General features: G+C 34.1%; 1 protein-coding gene and 1 long non-coding RNA gene across 2 annotated transcripts in view; both read right to left on the bottom strand.

The window, feature by feature from the left end:
• Positions 1-19,428, bottom strand: part of LOC149486837 (uncharacterized) — a 332,103-nt gene that overhangs the window by 257,459 nt on the left and 55,216 nt on the right. The window lies entirely within an intron of this gene.
• On the bottom strand, positions 4,592-6,053 carry LOC149486841 (large ribosomal subunit protein eL22-like). The gene is made up of 3 exons (XM_089698456.1): positions 5,928-6,053; positions 5,556-5,844; positions 4,592-4,785 (listed from the first exon to the last, which is right to left on the bottom strand). The coding sequence occupies exons 1-3, from the start codon at positions 6,030-6,032 to the stop codon at positions 4,622-4,624; spliced, it is 558 nt and encodes a 185-aa protein (XP_089554582.1). The 5' UTR covers positions 6,033-6,053; the 3' UTR covers positions 4,592-4,621.

Genomic DNA, 19,428 nt, shown 5'->3' with positions numbered 1-19,428 from the left:
CATCTTTTCAAATTCAAATTCAAATTGCTTTATTTGAATTAACTTTTGACTTTAATAATAGTTATAATCTACATCACTATATTTAATCACATTTCACATGTACACAGTAATTTCCGATTTACACTACACGAGTATAGGTGATACCGTGATAGAATATTCAATAACAATAGGTGGTAGGAATTATTGATACAATAAACAAACAAAATTGAGATATCTGTTCCTGTTTCATGAATGGACTCATGGAGTTGTAAATCTAAGTTTAAAACTTATAGTTAAAATTTATCACTTCTTAAACCAAACTTTAATAGGTATATATTATATAATAGACAAATGATAATGTATTGAAGATAAAAATTCGTGGAACGATTTTTATGAAACAGGACAGTTCTCTGAAATCAGGGCCGGCTCAGCTGAACTGAACTCCGCGCCGCGCTGCCCTTTGATTATTCTATGATCGAGGCATTCGTGTCATTTTAATAAATACCATATTTTCAAACGACTTCTTGAAGAGGAGGTTCTCAATTCGATGCACTGGAAGAACCGATTTTGATATTTCCTTTTTATTTGCAATCAGGTCCCTCCCATGCTCCATGTTTAGTTTTTTTTTGTAAATATAAATTTTTGACTAATTACAATAATAGTAAAAATACTAAGTACATACAGTACCTATCTATTATATATTATATAAGTACCTAGCTATTAAGAGCATGTTACGACTTTTCTGCTATTTATCAAGATGATTTATCTATGAATGCATCTTATTCAATGAACTTGTAATCTTGTATACGTAGTATATTATTATTAGTCTGTGCTAAAACTATATTTTGAAGGCTGAAGCTACGAGTCCACTCTCTCTACGTAATAATTTTATTCATCAATGTTTCCTATAATTTCTAACTACCTAAATAATGCCAAAGATTTTCAAATCTATATTATCCTACTTCGTTCGCGTTTAATTCAACTAAAAAATTTAAAATATATTCTTAAAATAAATTATAAATAGCCTATCTGTTAATAAGTAGATATGATATGTAACTATAGTATTTATGGAAAAAAAATCAAAATTTTATTCAGTAGTTTTTGCCAGAAATAATTGTGAAATCTGGACAACATACAGAACAAAAATTTCAATTTTTTTTATTTTGTGTAAAAATGTTAGTTCTTAGTTACTTCATGCTTGTATGAATTCCCATAATGATATTTAAGAATCTATTAAATTAAAATTTATATTGTTGTTATGTATGTTAATTTATATAATATGTACTAGCTTTCCGCCCGCGGCTTCGCCCGCGTTTTCAAAGAAAAACCCGTTCCCGTAGGATTTCCGGGATAAAACCTATCCTATGTCCTTTCTCGGGTATCAAAATATCTCCATACCAAATTTCATGCAAATTGGTTCAGTAGTTTAGGCGTGATTGAGCAACAGACAGACAGACAGAATTACTTTCGCATTTATAATATTAGTATGGATTGTATGGTTACCTATATATAGATGATGCTAGATTAAAGCCTTTGTCTTTCACTTTAATTTAGGTATGAAATGCAAATGCACTTCAAAAGTGTGGTCGCATTTCCAGTACCTACCCTGTAGTTGCTATTCCATTGCTCATAGGATACAATTATGTTATTTTCTTAAAAGCACGTTAATGACCGTATTCTTTTTGATTTCATAAAAATTGGTATCTATTTATATTTTTATTTGAAACAATATATTTTCTACTTGTAAGTTTTTGAGAGTGAATGGGATATTTGGTTGATGTATGGAAATAAATGAAGATTTAATATTATGAAAATGTCTAAGCTGTAATATTGTGTACATTTAAAAACTTGCTTTGTTTTTTCATAGATTTTTTTTTTATTTATCTTTTGATAACTTATAAGGAAATTGACTATACAGAAATCTACCTGCTAGACTGCTAGACTCTAAATAGTAATTCCTAATTCAGATTTAGTGAATAAATTGCAGGTAAACAAATTTTTAAAATAGATGATATTATACCTAGATGCATTTATGTAAGCACCTATTGTTGAAAATTAAAATTTAATATTATGATTGCAATTTGTATAAGATATAAATGAAAATTGCAACAATTAGAGTACAAAATAAAATTAATTAGATCAGAATAATTATACACTGAATGATGGTACCTACTCTACAAATAAGATTTAATTTAAAGGTGTCCCTTCGTCCAGCATACTCACCACAACTCACCATGGAATCCTGATATTTCATGAATGTCAAAAAACTGTTCTGAAATAGTGCTAAATAGTGCCCAAAGGAAAAAAATAGTGCTCTTGTACTTGCGAAGTTATAGCCATAGTTCGATGAGTATGCTGGACGAAGGTTTCGCCCAGCATACTCACCTCCGTCCGGAGAATCTGTATACGCTTCAAACATAATTCATACTTCAAAAAATAGTTCCCAAATAGTGCCAAACGGTGCCCAAAAAGAAAAAACAGTGCTCGAATAACTTCGGAGTTATAGGCTTCGTTCAGTGAGTATGCTGGGCGTAGGTTCTACGCCCAGCATACTCACCTCAGTGCGCGAATATCGATTATCGAACGAGCTATAGGTATAATTTACGTCTCAAAAAATTGTACTTGAAATAGTGCCCAATATCAGTTCAATTTTTGCTTGACTTTTGACTTAGAAAACCATTAAATTTTAATGTAAACTTCTACTGTATACTAACGTAAAATGGGGTACAGTCGTCGACACATGTTTTTGGACAAAAATATTAAACTTTCTAATTGTAGACTTCATGTTATTGGAAATAATTATGATATTTTCTCACATGTCAAAAACTTTCGATTAAATGCATTATTATATATTTTATAAATAATAATAAATGAATGAAACTTTAAGCGTAAATGAAGTCTATTACTTCATTGCATTGTGTGTTTGTCTGAATAAAAACAGTCATTTGCAGCCAATAAAATTAATATCTTGAAAAATTGTAAAAAGGAAATTATACAGTTTCTTTTTGTATATATATTGCAGGCAAAACTTATAACCAGTCAAAACTAGTACTGTGACATAGTTATACAAATTTTTAAAACTCTTTCCAATAGTTTCATCAATGAAAGGTTTAGCAATAAAAAACATTTTTAATTACTTACGTTATTTATTACTATTTAAAGGGCCAAAGTAATCAGAATTCTAGTTAACTAGTTCACAGCTTTTGTTAACATTCATAATATAATCAATGTAACATATAAAAAAATGTTTAGCGTCGCGGGCGCCGCGCGTCGTAAGCCCCATACCTATTGACCGTACGTGCATCCATTACTGCCACACTATATTGAACTTTATCACATGAGGAATACAGGTCAATTCCGTAAACGTTGTGGTACCGTCCTTGATCCGGAAAATGATTATTTTGAATAATTTTGTCAGTTGTAATGTAAGCATTAATAACAGCAACTTTATTTTTCATGCATGATTTACTTCATTTGATATCTTAAAACTTCAAGCGCCGTGATCTAGACAAATATATAAAATCATTGTTCCTAGCTACCGGGGTCCCATGCGACGCGCGAAGGCTTAATCATATTATTATAAAGTATTATTAAAATAATGTGTAATTAATAATATTGCGATTCTAAAGTAAATACTCCCTTACATAGACAATATAACAAAACAAATAATTTACACAAGACAAAAATTGTTAGAAAGAAAGTTAATAATATTGTATTCGACTGTACTCAATGTAATGTATGTAGAAGTTTACAATCAAATTTAATGGTTTTCTAGGTCAAAAGTCAAGCAAAAATTGGACTGATACTGGGCACTATTTCAAGCACAATTTTTTGAGACGTAAATTGTTCCTATAGCTCGTTCGATATTCGCGCACTGAGGTGAGTATGCTGGGCGTAGAACCTACGCCCAGCATACTCACTGAACGAAGCCTGTAACTCCGAAGTTATTCGAGCACTGTTTTTTCTTTTTGGTCACCGTTTGGCACTATTTGGGAACTATTTTTTGAAGTATGAATTATGTTTGAAGCGTATACAGATTCTCCGGACGGAGGTGAGTATGCTGGGCGAAACCTTCGTCCAGCATACTCATCGAACTATGGCTATAACTTCGCAAGTACAAGAGCACTATTTTTTTCCTTTGGGCACTATTTAGCACTATTTCAGAACAGTTTTTTGACATTCATGAAATATCAGGATTCCATGGTGAGTATGCTGGACGAAGGGACACATTTAAAGCAGCTTAGTATTTTTCATTCCAAAATTGTATATTTTTAGAATCAATGGCGAATGAAGATCTTATTATCTACCACCAATCCATACTATAATATTATAAATGCGAAAGTAACTCTGTCTGTTACTCAATCACGCCTTAACTACTGAACCAATTTGCATGAAATTTGGTATAGATATATTTTGATACCCGAGAAAGGACATAGGATAGGCTTTATCCCGGAAATCCTACGGGAACGGGTTTTTCTCTGAAAACGCGGGCGAAGCCGCGGGTGGAAAGCTAGTTTCTAATAAGGTTAAAAATTTACCAACGATTATTGAAAAAAAAAATGTATCAGTACTGTCATAACTGTTGTAACGGGGGAAATAAATAAAAAGCAAGTTAGTGTAAAACTATATAATTAGCAACAGGTTAATCCTCGTTATCCTCATTGTCGCTGTCAGCGTTGATATTGAAGTAGCGCAGCTCGTACGAGTCTTGTGTGGAGGCGACCACTCTCAGCCAGTCACGCAGGTTGTTCTTCTTGAGGTAACGCTTTGTCAGGTATTTGAGGTACCTCTTTGAGAAGGGAATGTCTGGAACAGAGAATAAATAATTGTTTAATGGGTAACAATACAGAGAGATATGCTAGATTTCTTATAAGAGTAACATGTTGCAATAAAAATTGTTCAAAAATAAATTTTGTAGACACGTTTGTGGTTTTGATCAATAACTATGAGAAAAACAAACAATCGCACATTTCTAAGATTTGTTTCATATAAAATGATTAGTTTGCTATGTACTGTTTGTATTATTGAGACTTCATGTGAGAAATATACAAATATTATATCACAATAATTTCTAAGATTATTAAGTAGGGTACCTACATTGATCTAAACAGTAAATAATTTGGAGATAGATTGTATGTATATCTAAAATTGCATTGATTTATTTAATATATTAGAAATGGATTCAGTTTTGTTTTATGTATTTTAATTAGTTATAGAAAATATAATAACCAAATTCAACACATACTTCAGACTGCATGAGCTAACATGAAATAGAGAGAAAATATCAAGTAAAAAAGTAAAGGATATATTGTTATGATGGTGGTAATATTCTATGTTGAATGTTTATGTTTATGTGATGGTTAGTTTATGAAGTAACTAATATTATAATACCATCATGTTTGAAATAACCTCTTTGAAATAATATACCTAGATGATAACAAAAAGCTGAACATATTATATAGAGAAATAAGTACTGAAAATTTACATATTTTTGAAAATACATTATTATTACTTTAAATTTAAATGAAAATTCTAATTGACACTAAATATTCTACATGGATGAAAATGCTACCAACCTGCACTGATGGCTACTTTTGTCTTGTCGCGGGCGATGACAACGTGATTGCCTAGGTTATTTGTTTTACCTTCCACCTTTACACGTTCCTTCAAGTATTTTTCGAAGTTTGCTACATCAAGGATGCTGTCTTCGGCGGGGTGTGTGCAGTCAATGGTAAACTTCAGGTTAATCTTTCTCCTCTGGCCCTTGCCACGGATTTTACCGCCTTTGACACCTTTTTTACCAGTTTTCTGGTGCAACTGAGCTTTTTTAGCTACTGGTTTCTTAGCTACTGCCATTGTGGCAACCTGGAACAGATTATTCTCTATTGTACACAAAATTTACGGGGTTCTAATAAATATTTTTCACAAAATTTCAATGAGTAACCTACAGAACACGTGTTACAGTCGCCGAAAAACCTGCAAAATGGCCGATTGCTACAGACAATATTTCTGACAGCGTCTAATTTTTTTTTCACTATAGTAACATTGAACATTACACACAAAATTTTCGTTGAAAAACTCCAATGGTAAAGCGAAATTGAAAATAATAAAATATTTTTTTATTAAGAATAAACTGTTCTGTTAACATTTTCTTTAAACACATCACTTATAAAAAATAGAGTCACCGGCTCGACCGAATTCAAAAACTAAAAAAACTATTTATTGATTATTAAAGATGTGCTATTTGCTAAAAAAAGAGTGTGTGTGTGTGTGTGCCTATATAGCACACTGCACACGTGCCAGAAGTCAACTTCTTCGGATACAAAAATCATCGTTTTATTGGTCTGAATCCCTATAGCATTATATTATTATTGTTTAATGCTCTAATTCTGAATCATTGATATAATAGGTATCAAATAATTGAATATGGGCTAAATCAGAACTGATCACAGGAACTGATTGTGTAGGTTAATAATTATGTTACGTAGGTCACAAAAAATGATTGCAATGATGATCTGACATCAGCGAAAATTCTCTAGATTTCATTTTAATTGCATGCAACCTTGCATGCAACGTATGCAACTTGTATCCAATATTAAATTATAAACAGACGTTCGAACTGGTGCGACCGGACCACCGTACTCGTGCGGTGCGATCGACTCGCCACACGACCGCACCGCACCTAGGGTTACCAGTATTTGATTTAAGGGTTAACAGCATCAAAAATGTGAGTTTTAGTTATTTTTTACGGGAGACAATTAAAACAGCAATGTTAAATAGAGAATATTTATTTTTGGCATTTATATTTGCTGTTGGAAGAAACAGCTTTTAATAGATCTTCATTTTCTAAAGCGAATTTATAAAAATCTTTGCACGATAATTTAAAATTACATTTAATTAATTTGCAGCTTCGCCTTTACAGTTTCAATATGAATATTCAATCGGTTTCGGCTATCCGTCCAGGCATTGGCCGCACAAAGAAAATATTCTTTGTTTAAAAATTACGATTAAATTTACGATTTTTAAAAAAACATTTAAAATGTTGGAATTTTCGCGGCCGACTGAGCTAAATAAATTCGTATAAAAAAATAGATACACTAGTGACTAGATAATTTATTATGTTGCTAATATATGAAGTGATTAAAGGCGCAAATTATCCCTTTTTGAAATTTTCGATATTGAGAGATATTGAGAGAGATAGAGGCGAAAGTATAGTAATTTTTACTGATTTTCGTTTTTATTTTTTTATATTATATGCAGGCGTTAGTAGAAGCTCTGTTTAGTACCAAAAGAAACCTTGAACTGAGTTCTACATGTGACAAAAATACCACATTCTAGCCACGAAGTTATTACGAGATATAGATTTTCAAAGAATGTCAGGGATGTCCCTAGTAAACAAAATTATATATATCATCTATCTATTACAAAGTTTTTGTTTATGTTTTAGTCGTTAGTTATAGTCGATATTTCAATATATTATTATAGGTAGGTACTTAATCCTTATATGTAATAAATTAACGGAACAAAAAAATATCTTAGATTTATAAGACAATTCAATAATATCAAATTAATACAAATTAATCTCCTTTTTTTGTGAATATTTCGAGCATTGATTTTTTTCACATGTAGACCTCAGTTCAAGGCTTCTTTTGGTACAAGTACACGTACAAGTTACAACCATTGAAAAGAAGAAAACGAAGAGAAAAGAATGGGCAAAATTATATTTAAAAGACAGGGATTCATTCAGACATATGCAGTCATATCATAAATCTTTGTAGAGTTCTAAAATTTATATTACATATTAATCTTTTTTCAGTATTAGCCACGTCATCCGACGCCATCGCCATTGATAACGATCGACCGACGTCCGTTTTGTTTGGCGGTAGAACTGTGACTGAGCGTCTTATTCACGGTCAATCCCCGACGTACGTCGGCTCAAGGCCGCGGTGCTGGATGTATCCTACTGACGATCGTGCGCGCATCAAGCATGGCTAGGGTTGCCAACTTTTATTTGAAGAAATAGAGTATATCTGATTTTAAAGGAGGTAAATAAAGAGTAAATAAATATTTTTAAAAATGTATTTTTTTGTACTTTTTGCAGTAACTAAGAATTTTTCATTATTTTTAAATGAATTATATGAATCCAAACATTCCAAATCTAAATTTATATATTTCAAGAGCTCATTTTTAATTAATTTTTAATGAAGCTCGGTTTCTCTCTTCCCGCCACTTCACATTCATGACCGAAAAGACTCTTTAATGCTAAAGTGGCGGGAACAGAGAGTATATAGCTAATCATTTTCTTTTAACAAAAATCTGTGTTATTCAACAATTCGCCTTGGAGCTCTTTTAAAATAATAACTTCTAAATATAAACTGTCCATGTGTACAAGGTTGATCCAAAAGTAATGGATTTGTGATTTATTATTTACTTTTATATTTTATAAAATAATGTGTGTAATGAAGTGTCAAATAAATAAATAAATAAATAATGATAATTGGGATTTCCTGTGTACATAAAAATCAAAAATAACCGTTTCTTGCTTGCTCATGTACTAACTAAGTTATCACAAAAAAATCATATCAATAGGCCACGTTTCCAAGTATTTACATTAATTTCTGTTGGCAACACTAATCTGCTGTACGTCCGCGCTATTCACTGTCCATCTGCACGACGTTCGCGGTGGTGGGGGTGCTTGCTGGATGAAAAGTTGGTCGTGCACATCCAGCAAGATAATAATAATAATTATTGACGTACGTCAACGCTATTCACTGTCGTTTTGCATCGTGCATCGTGTATGACCTTGGCTGGACGTACGTCAAGATGGACCGTAAAGCGTCTTATTTACGGTCCATCTTGACGTACGTCCCGCCAAGGTCATACACGATGCACGACGCAAAACGACAGTGAATAGCGTTGACGTACGTCAATAATTATTATTATTATCTTGCTGGATGTGCACGATCAACTTTTCATCCAGCAAGCACCCCCACCACCGCGAACGTCGTGCAGATGGACAGTGAATAGCGCGGACGTACAGCAGATTAGTGTTGCCAACAGAAATTAATGTAAATACTTGGAAACGTGGCCTATTGATATGATTTTTTTGTGATAACTTAGTGAGTACATGAGCAAGCAAGAAACGGTTATTTTTGATTTTCATGTACACAGGAAATCCCAATTATCATTACTTTTGGATCAGTCTCGGTTCGTCACTCGATCGAGGTGAACGCGTACTTCGTAATAAGTTGCGTACTGAGTCATCGCGTGCGGTATCGGCTCACCGCGGTTACCGTTAGGTTTCTACCTGCGGCAGCCGCGCGTCGGCCTTTGAATTAAATAATGGATACTGATAATCTAATCCATTCTGAGCGCGAAAGCGTTAATACTACTAATTTAAACCACTCAAATTGTCACGAGGAACTTGACGATACCTCAGAAGACATACAAGTTTGTTCTGAGACGCCGAAGAAAACTATTGGTGAGCATAAACCAAGTAAAAGAGGGAGGGATGAGGATGATTGGAATTTAATTCAAAGAAAAGAAAAAAGATGCAAAACTAAGATTGTGGAGGATAAACTTCAAGTTTACATTTCTTCAAAAGAAATTTTACCGAAGCAGTTTTCTTTAGCTAAATTATTTAGCGGTGAAGATATTTTGGATGTTGAGAGTGTTAAATATATAAACCCCTATAGAATCAGGGTTGACGTGTGTAACGAGAAGATGGTGGAAAAACTTGAAAAGTCTAAAAAGTTTCAAGAAATGGGGTGGAGAATTCAAAGGGCTATGGAAGTTAATTTTTCGTATGGCGTTATAAAAGATGTAGATTTGGATTTAAAAGAAGAAGAGATTATTAAAAATATTTCGTGTCCAGAACCGGGCGAGGTATTTTCCGTTCACAGACTTTCCCGCCGAAGTAGTAGCGAGAGTTCAGGATGGAAGTCGTGCGAATCCATTCGCATTTGTTTTAAAGGTTCTTACCGCCCACCCTATATATCGGTAGATGGATTGCGAATCAAAGTAGACCCTTACGTATTTCCCGTATCACAATGTACGCGCTGCTGGAAGCTTGGACATACTAAAAGCAAATGTGTGTCCTCAAAAGTAGTATGTCCAAAATGTTCTGAGAACCATCCTAACTGTGATACATCAACATTCAAGTGTGCTAATTGTGGAGGAAAACATATGTCTTTGTTTCGTTCTTGTCCATCTTACCAAAAGGAAAGAAAGCTTAGAGAGTTGATGGCGGAGTATAATTGTACCTATAGAAGAGCACTTTCTCTCTACGTTCCGTCGGATTCTACTAAAAATAAGGTCTCACACTCTGCTGATAATGAAGATTATTTCCCCATAAATGAATACGTCGACGGTAATTCATTTGATGTTCTGCCTGTTGAATCTATTCAGGTAACGCCAAGTCGGAGGTCAACGTACGCGGATGTCGTCAAAGACTCATCTCTATCGAAGAGCAGAAGGAGTAGAAGCTTTTCTCATACACCAAAAAGGACAAATATTTTTAAAGAGTTTATGGATGTTGAAACGTCCTCAAAAGTAGAAGAATCAGAAGTAAAGAATACAACAGAGAATAAGGAGAAGAAAGACGTTAAGTTCAGTGAGCTTTTAAGCAGGTTAAAGGACATAATCTTCCTGAAAGGAGCCACATTTAAAACTAAAGTGCAAAGTGTGATTAGAAGTTGTATTGAATGGGTAATGCTTGTAATTGTGGAAAATATTTCTGATTGGCCAATCTTACAGTATGTTATTGATTTATTGAATATTACAAATGTCTGTAACTAAAAACAAAATAAAGCTTAATATGATACAATGGAATGCTCAGAGTATTCGCCCAAAAGCTAAGGCATTAGAACAGTTACTGAACCAAGAAAAGATTCACATTGCTGCTGTTAATGAGACATGGTTAGAGCCTGAGAGTGATTTAAGAGTAAGTGGCTACAATATTTTCCGTAAAGATAGGTGTGACGGGTATGGTGGTGTTGCTTTAATCGTTCACCGGTCAGTTAGAGCAACTTTAAAATGTGACTTAACTAATATAAGGTCGGGTATTGAAATTGTAGCTATTGAGATATTTAATTGTGAGGGTATAAAATATGTTGCGTCCATATATTGTCCCCCTTCGATAAATACAAATAAATCAGATTGGGATCTTCTTTTTAGTAATTTTGATAAGAAATGTGTGTTATTAGGCGATTTTAACGCACATAATACAAACTGGTCAAATAAAATAGACACGCGTGGCATTAATATTCAGGACGCTATTTTGGATAGTAATCTCATTACGTTGAATAATTGTAACACTCCCACGCGTTTAAAACTTGTTAATAATAATTTGCAACAGTCCTCGCCGGATATATCCCTGGCTTCTACCGATATAGCTTTAAAGTTGAAATGGTCCATCTTAAGTGAAAATTTAGGTAGCGATCATCTTATCATTAAAATAACTTCGCAATGGGATAACACACGAGGGCATTATACTTTACGCCGTAATTTTAAAAACGCGGACTGGTCGTCTTATACATTGTTTTTAGAAAAAGAATTTGATCACTGGGTATTTCCTAATGAAGATCCTCAATCGTTGTATAATAACTTTATTAACTCTATTAATTTAGCTGCCGATTTGTATATTCCATTTGTTAAGCTAAGTCACAATCCTGCAAGTAGTTTCAAACCGAAACCTTACTGGAATGTAATCTTATCAAAGTGTGTAGCAGATCGACGGTTAGCTCTTTCCACTTTTCGCCGCAACCCGACTCCACATAATTTTGCAAAGTTACAAACTAAAGTCCGCGAATCTCAACGCTTGATACGGGAAGCGCAAAATCGGTCACGCCACGAATTTTACTCTTCTATTGATGGCCAGTCTAAGTTAGGTGAAATGTGGCATAAGATAAGCTGGTTGAAAGGCATCAACACATCGCGCCCTTGTGTCGATAAAGAGAGTGCCAATAATCTCTTACAGAATTTGACACCCGACTCGGCCGTCCCTAAGGATCCTATTTTTGACGCTGGCATGACTGTTTTGGACAACCAAATTTCCATGCAGGAATTAAAGTCTTGTATGCGTCATAAGGACTCGACACCAGGAAGTGATAATATTTCATACTCTATGCTGGCTCATTTACCTGAAAACGGACAACGAGTTTTACTGAAGTTATTTAATGTTTTTTATTCCTTTGGCTTTGTACCATTACAATGGCGAGATATCACGATTGTACCTATTCCAAAACCCGGTCGAAATGATCAAAGTACTAGTTCCCTTCGTCCTATATCGCTTATTTCTTGCCTCTGCAAAGTTTTTCATAATATTCTTCTTAAACGCTTAGAGTGGTATATCGAAAGAAACAATTTTTTCTCTCCTAATACTGTTGGGTTTCGCAGATGCCGTTCTACTCTTGATAATTTAAGTAACTTAGTTTCGCGAATACAAATGGGCTTTTCTCGAAATGATATTTGCCTCGCTACATTTGTAGATATAAATAACGCATATAATAATGTCGATGTATTAAGTTTGATTGGAATTATGCAAAAGTTAGGAGTTAGCCCCAAAATATGTCGATATATTTGGAATTTTTTGAAGGACAGACGCTTGGAAATTAGATCTAATTACTTTTCTGTTCGAAGATCTACCTCTTGCGGCCTAGCCCAAGGAGACCCTCTTTCTCCACTCCTTTTTAATATTGTTACCATAGATATTTGTAAAAATATAAATAATGTGTCTATTTCACAGTACGCAGACGATTTTGTTCTTTTTATTAATTGCCGTAGCGCGGAGTATGGAAGATTTCACTTACAGAGAGCATTGGATAAATTAGTCGAACTATTGTGTGCTATTGGTTTGGACATTTCGATCCATAAAACAAAATTCTGCATATTCAAAAGGGGTTGGCGTAGAGAGTCTATTAATCTTTTCATTGAAGGTATCCCAATACAGTCTGTTGATAGCGTAAAATATTTAGGGGTGTGGCTTGACCGATCTTTGCGCTGGTTCACTCATATAAAATATGTCAAAGAAAAATGCTTCAAGTTGTTAAATTTTTTCAAAGTGATCGCTGGGTCGGATTGGGGCATTCATCCAATTATGTTAAGACACATTTATATTGCAATGATTCGAAGTAAGTTAGACTACGCGTGTGTTCTATATGGTAATAGCTGTAAAACTAATTTAAGTATTCTGGATAAGATACAAAATCAATGCATGCGAGTTATAGGTGGTTTTATTAAATCAACGGCTATACATGTTATGGAGAATGAGTTATCTCTTCCTCCCCTAAGGGTGCGTAGATATTATTTAGCTGGTAAGTATTGGCTAAAAAGCAAAGCTTTTTGTGATAATAATATAGTTGATATCATAAATGAGTTGAGTAGTCTTTGTAAAAACGGTTATTGGGCCCGCCGTAATACTCCTTTGTTAGCCTTGGTTCATGATTTGTTAAAGGAAAAACCTATGCATTCTAGCAGTCAGTTGGATATGTTTACTTTACAAACTTGGGTCAGCAATGTGGATCTTTGGGATGTGTTGGAACTGGAAATCAGGGGTATTAATAAACCAAAAATGAGATATCAGCCTCAAATGTTAAAACAACTCGCGATAGAGTATTTAAATACCAATTACTCAGATTTCTATCATATTTACACAGATGGCTCGAAACTGGGCAACTCATGCGGCCTAGCTATTTATGATCCTCAGTTGAACTGCTCCGTTCAGTTGCACATTAATTTTTCAATTTCTATCATGCACGTTGAACTGATTGCTATTGCAGAAGCTATTTCATATATTAATTCATTGGGAGATGGTAAATTTGTTATATTAACAGACTCTAAAAGTGCTATATATCACCTGGCTCGATGTACCTCGAATTTTCGAGGCACACCGATTGCCTACAGCATTTTGAAAATGCTGTGGAATGGTTCCTGCAATAGTAATCAATCAATTAAGATACAATGGATCCCTTCTCACGTGGGTATTCCTGGCAATGAAAAAGTTGATTCCCTTGCCAGGACCGCAGTTACGGAAGGAGTACCATTCATGTGCCTGCCATTACACGCCGATTATTTCTATTGTTTGCGAGATTTTTGTGGTCAGATGTGGAAGGAGCATTTCGACGAGAGATCGTTATCGAAAGCGATTTGGTATAAAACCATTCAGCCGCACATTTGGCAATATCCTTGGTTTACCAGTTCCAATTTAAGTAGATCTGAAATTGTAATTGCTCTCAGATTTCGTTCTGGACATATCCCACTAAATATGTTCACATATCTGATGGGTAAATCGTCATCCCCCAATTGCAGTGTGTGTAACATAGTGGAGGATGTTTACCATATTATGGTGGAGTGTGTCCGGAACGAGACTGAGAGATCTGCTGCTGAGTTGAACCTTAGATTGTTGGGCAATGTTAATGTTTTTTTGGCGCTTCCTTCTTCAAAGGAAGCTAGATTTATTTACAAAATTGTTAATCTTGGTATTAAGCGTAGATAGTTGATTTTTGTAATGCCAATGAGGGTGGCATGATCATGTTTGATCAAACCCTCGTTAATAAAATAAAGATTTAAAAAAAAAAAATTACTTTTGGATCAACCTTGTACACATGGACAGTTTATATTCAGAAGTTATTATTTTAAAAGAACTCCAAGGCGAATTGTTGAATAACACAGATTTTATGCAAAAGTCCACTGCAGAAAAATGGCAATTTATTTAAAAAAAAATATCTTGACGAATTTGTTTGTTTAAAAAAAAATGATTAGCTATATACTCTCTGTTCCCGCCACTTTAGCATTTACTGAAAGAGTCTTTTCGGTCATGAATGTGAAGTGGCGGGAAGAGAGAAACCGAGCTTCATTAAAAATTAATTAAAAATGAGCTCTTGAAATATATAAATTTAGATTTGGAATGTTTGGATTCATATAATTCATTTAAAAATAATGAAAAATTCTTAGTTACTGCAAAAAGTACAAAAAAATACATTTTTAAAAATATTTATTTACTCTTTATTTACCTCCTTTAAAATCAGATATACTCCATTTCTTCAAATAAAAGTTGGCAACCCTAGCCATGCTTGATGCGCGCACGATCGTCAGTAGGATACATCCAGCACCGCGGCCTTGAGCCGACGTACGTCGGGGATTGACCGTGAATAAGACGCTTAAATAAGACGCTTAAAGCTGTAATAAGTATATAGTCTATGACACAGTCTATAATTATAAACAGACGTTCGAACTGGTGCGACCGGACCACCGTACTCGTGCGGTGCGATCGACTCGCCACACGACCGCACCGCACCTAGGGTTGCCAGTATTTAAGATGCCAGGATTTAAGGGTTAACAGCATCAAAAATACGAGTTTTAGTTATTTTTTACGGGAGATAATTAAAACAGCAATGTTAATTATAGAGAAAATTTATTTTTGGCATTTATATTTGCTGTTGGAAGAAACAGCTTTTAATAGCTCTTCATTTTCTAAAGCGAATGTATAAAAATCTTTGCACGATAATTTAAAATTACATTTTATTAATTTGCAGCTTCGCCTTTACAGTTTCAATATTCAATTGGTTTCGGCTATCCGTCCAGGCATTGCCGCACAAAGAAAATATTCTTTGTTTAAAAATTATGATTAAATTTACGATTTTTAAAAAAACATTTAAAATATTGGAATTTTCGCGGCCGACTGAGCTAAATAAATTCGTATAAAAAAATAGATACACTAGTGACTAGATAATTTATTACGTTGCTAATATATGAAGTGATTAAAGGCGCAAATTATCCCTTTTTGAAATTTTCGATATTGTCGATAGCGGCGAAAGTATTGTAATTTTTACTGATTTTCGTCTTTATTTTTTTATATTATATGCAGGCGTTAGTAGAAGCTCTGTTTAGTACCAAAAGAAACCTTGAACTGAGTTCTACATGTGACAAAAATACCACATTCTAGCCACGAAGTTGTTACGAGATATAGATTTTCAAAGAATGTCAGGGTTGTCCCTAGTAAACAAAATTATATATATCATCTATCTATTACCAAGTTTTTGTTTATGTTTTAGTCGTTAGTTATAGTCGATATTTCAATATATTATTATATGTAGGTACATAATCTTTATATGTAATAAATTAACTGAACAAAAAAAATATCTTAGATTTATAAGACAATTCAATAATATCAAATTAATACAAATTAATCTCCTTTTTTTGTGAATATTTCGAGCATTGATCATAGTAATCTCATTAAAAGTCAAACCGAATTCCTTGAAAATCTATTTCTCGTAATAAATTCGTGGTTAGAATGTTGTATTTTTTTCACATGTAGACCTCAGTTCAAGGCTTCTTTTGGTACAAGTACAAGTACAAGTTACAACCATTGAAAAGAAGAAAACGAAGAGAAAAGAATGGGCAAAATTATATTTAAAAGACAGGGATTCATTCAGACATATGCAGTCATATCATAAATCTTTGTAGAGTTCTAAAATTTATATTATTAATCTTTTTTCAGTATTAGCCACGTCATCCGACGCCATCGCCATTGATAACGATCGACCGACGTCCGTTTTGTTTGGCGGTAGAACTATGACTAAAGCTGTAATAAGTATATAGTCTATGACTAATGCGCTGTCCGGTGCGATTGCCCGTCCACACGCGCGAATTTGGTACGGTCCGCACCAAGTTCGGATGAAAAAACCATCGAACCAACCGTACCGTCAATAATAATAATTATGTCCGGCGGACCACTGTACACACGATCGAATATGGTCCGGAGCGCACCAAGGTCACGGTGCGGTCCGTACCAAATTCGAACGTCTGTTTATAACTTATGACTAATGCGCTGTCCGGTGCGATCGCCCGTCCACACGCGCGAATTTGGTACGGTCCGCACCAAGTTCGGAAGAAAAAACCATCGAACCAACCGTACCGTCAATAATAATAATTATGTCCGGCGGACCACTGTACACATGATCGAATATGGTCCGGAGCGCACCAAGGTCACGGTGCGGTCCGTACCAAATTCGAACGTCTGTTTGTAACTTTACTTGCTCTGTGCTTGTATCCTATGTAAGGGCATATTCAGAAAGAAAGCTTGAAACTTATAAGCGCTTATTGGCGCTTATCAGCGCTGGTAACCCACGCAGGAAAATATACACATGAACATGAACAGAAGTTTTCTTGCAGATGGACAGGCGGCCTAAGAGCGTTTTCACACTATCCGATCCGATATCGGATATCGGACGCCGATAGCCGATATCCGAGTGTTGTACTGTCAGTTGTCAAGTTGCCAAAAGTCAGTAATGACTTTTGACCACCTGTGTTGACCAGTGACCACAGTGGACCACAGGCACAGAGTACAGACCACAGGCAATGACCAATAATGACAACAGACAATTGATCAGTCAGCTGTGTAGTGTGTACACCAGCAGATTCTCATTTATTGATTAAGCTATAAAGATATTTATTTACATAAGTCATGCATGCTTATTAAAGATATTTATTTACATAAGTCATAATATAAGATTGGTCCAAGTATATAGTCGTGTGCCCAATGCAAACAACTTAATATTTATCGATTAACAAAGTACCTTTGTACTTTTCCAAGTTCTATTGTTTTATAATTTATTATTAGTTCCCATGAATGATACATTTATCGAGGTCACGACTGTTTTTTTCACCTGGCGTGATGTAATGCCTCAAAATGTAACATAACATAGGCACAAAGATTTGTAAACTATCTTTAATTGTACAGGTAGCCCGTACTTAATAATTCCATTTGTAAACTGCGCATGCGCGTTTTGCTTTTATGGATATAGGAAATGAAATGTGAGTGACAGTGCTATAATGTCTATGTGAATTGCGATTAGAACGCAGAAATATTATCGAGATTTTGTCACCGTGAACTTTATAATGACAACACATACTTAGGTAACTATTTTGGTTGAACCTGAGTTAACCTCAATTGTTTGAATCTCAGACCAAAATTCGATCAGTGGTCTGAGTTGACCGTCTCGAGATTTGAATTGTGTACAAAATATGGTACCTATATTTCAAGTGATTAATAAATAATAATAATGAATGAAGTTATTAAAATATGAGTCATATTATAGCTGTTCATAAAATCGATATTTCACGGTGAACAAATGATATTAAAATGGATAAATGTTTTGCCGCCTGCGGCTGTGATGATCTCGAAGGAATAACAAATTCGGACCTAGATCGGTTCACGGATAACATTGAGAATGTGTTAAATGATGAGAAAGGGAGAAGACTGTTTAGAAACTTCATGATAACATGTAAAATGAAGCACGGACGGCGAGCTTTAGATTTATGGGAACATAATGAAAGACTTTTAAATTATTCCGAAGACGCTGAGAGTGCATCTTTTCGCAGTTACCTACGTGATGTAGAACGATTATTGGAGGAAACTGAAAACGTAGAAGAGTTAGATTTTGCTACCATAGAAAGGTTGGCCAGTGCGCGCGATGCGGAAAACAAAGAAGAAATAGTGGAAGCACTGAAAACTATTAAACTTGAATCAACCAAAGCACTTAGAAGGGAATACAATGCATTTAGACATCGTTTTATATCTCCTAAATATTAAGTAAACCATTTTGTACCTGGAGCACATTTGAATTTCGCGCCACGCGCCTAATATAATGCTTCAATTTTTCAGTAAAGCTTGAAAGTTAAAACATTTTAATAAATGTTACTGGGTTTGTAGTATTATGATATTTATTGTTTCGTGATATGTGCAGAGTCACAAATACCTATATTTATACATTTGACAATGTTTTTATCTGTTTATACAAGTACAAACGTCCAATAAATGCAAGGAATAAATTATTTGTATATTTGTTTTTGTTCTAATGAGCCCATTTAAAAAATTATAAAGAATTTATATATCAATATAATATAATCTATGTCCTTTCTATTCTATTCTAGAGATATTTTAAATATCTCTATACCAAATTTCATGCAAATTGGTTCAGTAGTTAGGCGTGAATGAGTAACAGATAGACAGACAGAGTTACTTTCGCATTTATAATATTAGTATGGATTGCCTGGGTAATATAATAAATATCATATCATACGTTTGATATATTATCTTCTTTAGTGTAGGTGTATGCTTCATTGAAATACTGAATGATTAAAAACAAACAAAAAAAAAATTGAATTCCATTTAATTGCACATTAATGTACATTTATTATGTACTAGCTGTGCCCGCGACTTCGTCCGCGTGGAATAGTGACTGCATAGTAGTTACTACTTAACACTCAATTATTGAGTAAACACGTCTTGAAACACGTACTATCATATACAACTAAATTATAAGTACTTACACATTATTATAAAGTTAAGAAATAAAATAAATAATAACACAAAAGAACTGTTAGTAAAATTTATTACTAAACTGAGCTAAAAAAACTTAGATACAAAAGAGTTCAAAATTTCCTGGA

Source organism: Colias philodice, chromosome 8, assembly GCF_061535455.1.
Source record: "Colias philodice isolate Cphi_HAF_F1 chromosome 8, ilColPhil1 Martin Lab GWU primary, whole genome shotgun sequence".
NCBI lineage: Eukaryota > Metazoa > Arthropoda > Insecta > Lepidoptera > Pieridae > Colias > Colias philodice.
Note: the sequence above shows the minus strand (reverse complement) of the source record. Positions and strands in the feature narration are given on the sequence as shown.

Coding starts and splice junctions, on each gene's coding strand:
- LOC149486841 (XM_089698456.1), bottom strand. CDS start 6,032: ATGTTCAATGTTACTATAGTGAAAAAAAAATTAGACGCTGTCAGAAAT. Junction 5,845..5,927: donor GCGACTGTAACACGTGTTCT/GTAGGTTACTCA, acceptor AATCTGTTCCAG/GTTGCCACAATGGCAGTAGC. Junction 4,786..5,555: donor AAAAGTAGCCATCAGTGCAG/GTTGGTAGCATT, acceptor TCTCTGTTCCAG/ACATTCCCTTCTCAAAGAGG.